At 39.0% G+C, this 8,408-nt stretch overlaps 1 protein-coding gene across 1 annotated transcript; it reads left to right on the forward strand.

Annotated features, from left to right (window-relative positions):
- Positions 1–2,747: 2,747 nt before the first annotated feature.
- elf3 (E74-like factor 3 (ets domain transcription factor, epithelial-specific)) lies at positions 2,748–7,115 on the forward strand. Its single transcript, XM_069140251.1, has 9 exons — positions 2,748–2,885; positions 3,050–3,210; positions 3,881–4,114; positions 4,277–4,384; positions 4,474–4,611; positions 4,725–4,811; positions 4,912–5,031; positions 5,255–5,450; positions 5,997–7,115. The coding sequence occupies exons 2-9, from the start codon at positions 3,057–3,059 to the stop codon at positions 6,106–6,108; spliced, it is 1,149 nt and encodes a 382-aa protein (XP_068996352.1). The 5' UTR covers positions 2,748–2,885; positions 3,050–3,056; the 3' UTR covers positions 6,109–7,115.
- Positions 7,116–8,408: the final 1,293 nt, after the last annotated feature.

Below are 8,408 nucleotides of genomic sequence, written 5' to 3' on the forward strand. Positions count from 1 at the left end.
AAATAAGACAGCATGAATTACAAGTGATGAAATTATTTGCCTGTTAGTCCTCAGGCCATGAAAGCTGTTACCTTTTCAGAAAGAAAAAAACTGCATGGCTGCATTCCAGCTACACACTGGAGAAACTGGGCGTGAGTGATGTTGGGAAATGTGGGAGAAAACAGAGGTTTACCGACAATTACTGGCTGAAACGCATTCCAAAGGCTAAATCTAAAAATGTGTGCCTACATCACCATTTAATTTTGGTCTGAAAAAATGTCAGGTGACGTTTTATTTGTATTAGTTGTTAGTTAACCATATATATATAAAAAAAAAGCAACTGTTGTGTGGAACACCACGTCTGTTTTAAGAGGCTGGCCTGCACAGAGCCCTGACCTCAATTACATGTAAAACCTTTGGGAAGAAATTTAACATCCTCTTCTTTCACTCAACATTACTGTTGAACCTTAGTAATAATCTGATGGCTGAATGGAAGCAAATCATTGCAGCCTGGTCCCAAAATTGTGTGGCCCTACCAGAGATTACTCTAAGTGGCTTTGATATTCAGGTGTGTTCATATGATTGTGATAATGTAGTCTGCTACCTATTTAATTTTCCTCATATTTTAGCACTACATTGTTTATGGTAGCAGCAGCCCAAAGTATGAGAGGTTTTGGCAGGAAATTATTAACCACTGGATACGAGCGGTGAGTCACCCTCAGTTTACTGCGACATAAAAAACCCGCGACTCTGTGTGCAAAATGACACCATTAAGTCCCTTTTATAATCAGGACGTTTTCAAAGTCATTGTTGTAAGGCTGTACCTTACTCTCAATTTATAGTTTTTGATTAGGTAGAAGTAATATTGCCAGTTTTTGCCACAGTTTGAAATTCTCACTGTCCAGGTGGTATTGTATTTGAAATTGTCCAAGGTTGTTCATTTTGGCCTTGCAGTTTTGCAGCTGTACTGACTAAATCCTGAAATGTTTTTGCAGGTGGAAATGGAAAATAAAAATGACATGGCCTTTAAGTAACAACATGGAACTATTCGACCTAAATATAATAGCTTCAAAATCATCTTCAGGATGCGCTGACTTGTATTAGGAAGAATGTCACCGCTGACTAACACCTGTTGCACCTAATTTGGGTTGATTGGGTGCGGTCTCTGTAACACCGTTAAGTCACACACCCCCAACTGCTGTGCCAGTTGATGCAAAGCTCTACAGGCCTCCTTGCCATCTAAGTTTTTGTTACATTTTGTCAAGGGAATCCAAGATTTGTAAAGTTAAGCTGTATTCCGACTTGACATGAGTGTTTGTATTGAAATTATAATTCTATTTTGTATGTGCTTCTGGAGTTACGTCCAGTAACTACTATTTTTTTTTTTTTTAATGTTATTACCACTTGTGGCCGCTGTAAAGTTACACAGTTTTACTTTACCCTTAAAATTATATTTTTTACCCGGGTGAGTAAGAAAATGCTTCCATACATTGTGTACTCTGTGAGATGGTCCTGGCTGCAATGGCATAAAAACTGGACAGTACTGCCAAATCCAAAATAACTTAGCTAATAGGCAGCATTGGTCAGCTGCCAAGTCACACATGAAACAACACCTCTGAAGTCAACAAGCAAGTTGGATCTGTTGAGCTGTTGGCATGGTGGAGTGACCTGAATTGAGCCAAAGGCTGCGTGACTCTTATCTAAACAGCACGTTGCACTGATAGGTGCTGGGCTGGTATGGTTTGTTTTGGCCATTCCAACCAACCTTGGCATAATGACTGCCAACAGAGATACGTTGATTAGAAACGGAGTAAGTCACAGTTACAGCACTAAACAAACAAGCTGCCCCCATTTTTTTGTGATCATTAATGATCATTAATATTACTCTACATTTCACTATATATAAATATATATTTTTGGTTTTAAGTGTGTGTGTATTTCCTTTGGAACTTTTTTGTAAAGACATGGCTACCACATTGGCTTAGTGACATACATTTGAGGAGCAATCTGAGTACAGCTTGATGAAGTTCTTATCTCACTCTCGTAAAAGCTCGGCTGTTAAAAGTCATACCCGTCGTCACACACTGCGTGTCTGTCTACTTTTAGAAATTGCAACTTTCTGCAAACTTCAAGTAAAGTCAGTTCAAAACAGTTGTCTTGTACAACGAAATGCTTACTTTGCTGGAAATACTGACAGAAAATATATTATTTATAAAAAAAATAAAAACAATTGAGAAAATAAGAATAGAAAAAAATTTAAGATATTGAAAACCTTGAAATGTTTTTGTTTATCTGTATAATTTTGATAAGGTTCCAGTGCTGCATTATATATTCCATTCTACAAACAAATTAAAATTGCAATTGCAGAAATTACTGAAGCAAATCAAACTACATGACATGTTTGTAATGGCTGCTTTTATGTATTTGTGCTGGGTAAAAATCCTCCAACACACTACAGCATTGTTCACAATGTTTGAGTTAAAAGAATGTCGTAAGGGCAAGCAAACCCATAATAGCTTACACAGTCAGTGTAAGTAGGAATATAATCTAACCCTAAGTAATGGTGTGCAAGAGATAGGTAGAGAGCTGGGAAATAAAAGCAGGACAGGTTTGTTTTGTTGATCAAGTTCTTAGGAAAGAGGAGGAGGGAAGGAGGTGTGGCCACTTTCAGGTGGAATTCCCCTGAATGCACCTGAGTCCGCCCCCCACTCAGAGGTATAAGGGAGTTTTGTAGGAGGTTATTAAAAGCAGGAGCAGGTGCATCTTTGTCTCGGAAAGAGAGATTACATAGAGAAGAAGAAGAGAGCGCTCATACTCACACAGTGGAAACTATACAAATACACACACAGTGGATTGTCTCGGAGCATCCCTTTTTTGCATCTTTTTTTGGCTTGTGCTCTAATCAGGTAAAGGACATTGACTAACTATTTAAATGAGATATGAGAGTGGTCATGTGTAGAAGTAATACTTGTAAATTAACTGACAAATCTCCTTGAATTTACCGCAGCTCGTTTCTATTTTTTTTTTTTTTTTACTGGTGTGTAAACAAGTATTTTCTTGTGTTTCTCAGTGTCTCCATGTCATCACCGTGCCTAAGTAGCGTCCTGACTCATGCCAACTTCACCATGTATCAGACTGCTTTGCCTGATGACCTGTCGCAGGAAAGGAGTGTGCTGCCCAGCATCAATGCCATGCAGATCAACAATCCACCATACAGCTCCAACATAAGTGGTGAGAGCAACATCATCTGCTGCCTTATCCCTGCTGACATCTCAGTTGTATGTGGAATATTTGTGACACCAATAGAGTCAAAAATGTTTAGTCCTTGGGTTCTGAAGCCTTTGTTAACCATCATACACCAGTCTGAGTTGCGGGGTAGTTTCAGTTAAAGACTAATCTCACGGTCAACATTATCTCGCTTAACTTCTCTTTGACCTCATTCAGACACTGCTGGCTTAATTATTTACCAGACAGACAATGTTTAACTCAACACAACCACAGGAGAAGAATGCTGTGACCTCATAGTTGAAACGGCTCTGTTTGCTGTGTTTATCTCATCTCAAAGACAAAATCCTTACAGGATGATGATTCAGACTTGACATTATTTCAATAGCTAAGAAGGTAGACAAGGCACAATTCATTTAAGAAGCAGGTGTTGCAATATTGTTTGGGTGGTTTTCTAAAAGATAACTGTCAATTAATCCAACTTAATTAGATGCACAAACTAGGAGGAAGGTTTTTCCTGATGGTTTTGCCATTTCTAAATCTGTGCCTCACCGCTACTTCTAGCTGCTAAAACTCGATGCTGAATAGTGCAACTAAAGCACTTAGGGATATTAACCTAAACACACCATTTGTTCTCCGAAGAATATCAAATAATTCCTGATTGTTACTTTCTCAGGTCAGTGGTACAGGCAGGTCAACCCTCACTACTGGACAGCAGACCATGTTTTGGAGTGGCTCAGTGACCATGTAGAGAGCACCAAGTTTGATGCCAGCACCCTGAGTCTGGCATTCTGTGCAATGGATGGCCACACCCTCTGCCAGATGAAGCAGGACCAGATTATTGGGGTCTTTGGTCCACAGCTTGGTCCAATCCTCCACCAGAGTCTGCAGGAATACAAGACCAAATATGGTAAACTGCACCCTCTCATGTACATATGCATGATTTATAGAATCTCACAAGTCTCATGTGGTCTAAAAATAGACATAGCTGTTCTGTAAAAATCTGTAATTAGAGTTTATGGGTAAAAGGTCCTAATTTTTTGCATCTCCCTCTATCTTTTTTTCTTCCCAGAGTTGCAGAATTTATCAGTACCAGAGCTGAATGAAACCTGTAAGCTCCTGGACCACTTCTTAGACAACCTAAACTTCCCTTTGCTCAGCACCATTAGAATTGGTCAAGGTAAATATTGTATAAGGGTGTTATATACTGTCATATCATGGATATTATGTGGAAAACAATAGGCTAATGCTTTTACTTACTACCTCCAGCTGAGGAAGCTTTCGTCAAGAAAGAGTTTGACTACCGGGATGATTATGATCTGACATGTTTGACCATGACACCTCTGGGAGATAACGAGTACTTGTCTGATAATCAGTCTGACAGTGAATACAGCTCCTCCTCCAACAGTGAGTATTTCATGTTGATGTTTCTCACATTTACTATAATCTTTAATTAGTTGTTCTCCATCCAAAGTTCTCAAGAATCCTGTGTATCTTCAACATATCTCTCATGTGCTCAGGTGGCATGTTTGGCTTTGCAAACAGTGGCTCATCACAGTCTGGCAGCAGTGAATCAGACCTGGAATTATCCTGCCCTGTGACCCCAAGTGAGTAAGCAGCATTGTTTGTGAGGTTTTTTGCATTTCATTTCACTGCAGTGTCACTAAGTTCAAGTAAATGTCTTACAATGATGTGTTGTGTTGACAGAGGTGCACATCAAATCAGAGAAGGGAGAGTCTCGACTCAAGCGACCACGGGGGCGACCGCCTAAAATCAACAGAGATCATGGCACCACCATATATGACAACCCAAAGAAAAACAAACACGGTGAGTTCATGTTTGGAGGCTCATCATACTGCACTATTCAACATGTAAAACACTTCTCAATAGGCATCTGTTAGTGAACACTACTGAGCTGTTTTACACATTCTACTTTGCATCCATTTTGCATACTCATAAGACAACAGATGCATATCTGTTCACCTTGCATACTCATGCTGATACACCCATGCAAACAGACATTTATCTTACTGTGCCCCTCTGTCTGCAGCACCCCGTGGCACGCACCTGTGGGAGTTCATCAGGGACATTCTGATGCACCCAGAGAGGAATCAGGGCCTGATGAAATGGGAGGATCGCCACGAAGGCATATTTAAGTTCCTCAAGTCTGAGGCTGTTGCTCAGATGTGGGGCCAGAAGAAGAAGAACAGCAGCATGACGTATGAGAAACTCAGCCGTGCCATGAGGTGAGTTAATGTAGCAGCTAATAAAGAAGATTTTGATGCGACAATTGCAACCATTGCCTGAATCTGAAATGTCAGTTTTTGTAGCGCTGTGGCATCCTAGACAACATAGCATAACTCTTTCACCAAATTTAAACGGTGCCGTTGGTGATTTAGTATTGCACACCACAAGTTTGTAAAGCCAGCCTTTAGCATTACATTTTAATCGTCCAAACCAACAAAACCCTTGTGATTTCATAGTGATGTCATCAGAGTTGTCTCAGCTTGTTCATTTTACAAAGCTCCTTCAGAGCCACAAAAAAACATACAATTGTTTTGACAGTCTCAGTAATATTTCATTTGAGTAGAAGATTGACCAGATTGAATTTAACATGTAAAATTGGTAATATGTCCCTTTTATTCTTCTCTGGTCACCAATAAAAGACTATTATTAAGGAGACTAAAAGCTGCTTTGGGCATTTTAATTAATTAACTAGTGCTTTAAACAGTGAAGTGCCACTGGTGATAAAAGGGATCGACTGGGACTAATTTATCCTTCTCCACCGGCAGGTATTACTATAAGAGGGAGATCCTGGAGCGAGTTGACGGCCGGAGGCTTGTATACAAATTCGGGAAGAACTCCAGCGGCTGGAAAATTGAGGAGAATGGTATGGGCATGTGAGGCAAAAGCCACTAAGGGGGTAGAAGGCAAAAAACGAGTCAGAGCAGTAGTTCAGGAACTAGAAATGCCCATGTGGCCTGCCTGAAAGAAATCCTTACCGCCTCAAATGTTTAAGAAACTAACTTCCTCTTAGGAGGAAGGTATTGCAGAACATGTAAGCCAGTGTTTTTGGCTCTAGTAGGTTTTATGAACCAATATTAACGTTTTACCTGTATTTTTGATTGTCACTATAGAAACTGTGTTTGGGAAGTAACTGAAATGTACACGGTTTTTGATACTTGTGAGTTTCTGCAATCCCCCACAGTAAAGGGTCAACATGCAAATTTTACAGTTGTACAGCATTAATTCTTAATTTTGTATTTAGTTTGTTTTTCACCGATGCAGGTCAAACTCATCCTCATCTGTCACTGTGGCATTTATTTTGGTATATGGGCATGAATTGCTGTGTTATGGCGATTGAAATGGTCTCTTTTTCTTCCTCATCATATCACTGTCTTATTTCTATGTACATGTAAAATCCATCGTGGATCTGAATGTAGGACCAATCTTGGAAAATACAATGTGATAACAGAACAGAGAAATAAATGTGGGTGATATTACTTCACATTAACACAATAACGATGTGCACTACTGTACATGTCTATTGGTATCACTTATTATAAAGTGTGTTTACACAATATTTGATGTTGTTAATGAGTAACTATACACGTGATATATGTGATTCTGAGATGTATAAATGATTTGTAAGATTCAGTCAAACATCATTTGCTTGCTGTTTGTATGATTGTTTTAATGTGATTAATCCACTTATCATTCATCATTGAACTGATAAAGATATATGTATGGAGTAAATCTCAAATCATGTATAATGTCTATTGAAAAATGGCATATTGTTTTTCTAGATTTTTTTAAAAATAAATTTTGATATGTATTAACTTCTTGTCCTGGAACTGGTTTTCACATGTGCTCTGAAAAAACTCCTTAATATATTCTGATAATAAGAGGAATCAACCCACCAAAGGTTTTCTAGTCTGCCAACTCATCTCAATTTTGGATTGTCATGATGTCAACGTCATCAGCAAAAGGACCAAACATAAAATGACTGGAGGCCACACAAAATATTTTGTCAATTAATGGCAACAAATATCTTTTACACGAGCTACAACAAACACGACAGATCATTTTTATAACTTCTCACAGATACATTACTAAAAAGAATTAACTGAAAACAAGCCATGATTTGACTTATAGTGCCACTTCACATTGAGTTATTTCACCCCGGCAATCCATTGTTGCGCAGCAAACGGACCAGTTAATTAATTTTTGTGGCTGACAAGGCAAAGAAATACCTATCAGTCCATTTGCTCTGAAATTAGAACAATCAACTTCACCTCTCTTTTTCTCCAAGAGTGACAATTCAAAAGTGGTTGTTAGAGTCATTAAGACAAGTCTTTCCTTTCCTTGGTGCAAGTGTAATCCCAGCACATATACATAGCACACACACAGGGTTTACCCTCTCAAACCCCACACCATCCTGTCACAAAGGTTATGGACAGATATCATCTATGAATTAAGATGCACTCTCCCACTTGCTTAAATGCGTAAATGTCTACTGTTCAGATGTCTTGAAGTAGTTCAGAGATTTATACCTTAGCTTTATTTATCATATCACCTACATGCCAGGCAGCCTCTTGCAGACCATTGACAAATTTCAAATAGGCTGTGAACAACTTGTTTTTATGCCTGTTTTAGGGTGTCTTATAGACTAGATACTCCTATCTAGTCACACCATCCAAAGCGGGACTGCTGCCATATCACTTAATCTGACCAGGTTTTCCTGAGAACATTTTATGATGTCTTTGAGTCCCACAGAGGAATAGTTGACTGCCCCAGTCACAAAGACTGCCACACAGAGTGTCAATCAGTCCTGCTCCTCTTTATAGCACAACTGCCCTACATGCTCATACACCACGCTGACCTTTACACCCTTATTGCGGTCTGCAACCTTTTGCACTGAATGTTGTCACTGATACATTGTTAATAAAGTTGCATGTAAAAGCTCTTTGTAAGATATGGTGCTTATAAATGATCTAACAGGCACAGATATCACACTGTAGATGACAAATGATATTGACTCAACATTATCATTAACCTGGTCACGTTGTGTTTGACCTTCTTACCTGTATTGCAAATTTGAACAGAGAGCCATGAACTGAGAACATCATTCAAATTACAAGATCCATATTGTAGACCTGCCAGTGTGGTGCCACAAAGACTTGAAAGAAGTGCTTACTGTAATG

This window comes from Embiotoca jacksoni, unplaced genomic scaffold (genome assembly GCF_022577435.1).
Source record: "Embiotoca jacksoni isolate LCO1_2020_lvr unplaced genomic scaffold, fEmbJac1.0.p SCAF_1, whole genome shotgun sequence".
NCBI classification, from domain to species: domain Eukaryota; kingdom Metazoa; phylum Chordata; class Actinopteri; family Embiotocidae; genus Embiotoca; species Embiotoca jacksoni.

Excerpts from the sequence above, each read along its gene's own strand:
- elf3 (XM_069140251.1), top strand. The coding sequence starts at position 3,057 with ATGTCATCACCGTGCCTAAGTAGCGTCCTGACTCATGCCAACTTCACC. Across the intron at positions 3,211-3,880 it reads ATACAGCTCCAACATAAGTG|GTCAGTGGTACAGGCAGGTC; the intron begins GTGAGAGCAACA and ends TTACTTTCTCAG. Across the intron at positions 4,385-4,473 it reads CACCATTAGAATTGGTCAAG|CTGAGGAAGCTTTCGTCAAG; the intron begins GTAAATATTGTA and ends TACTACCTCCAG.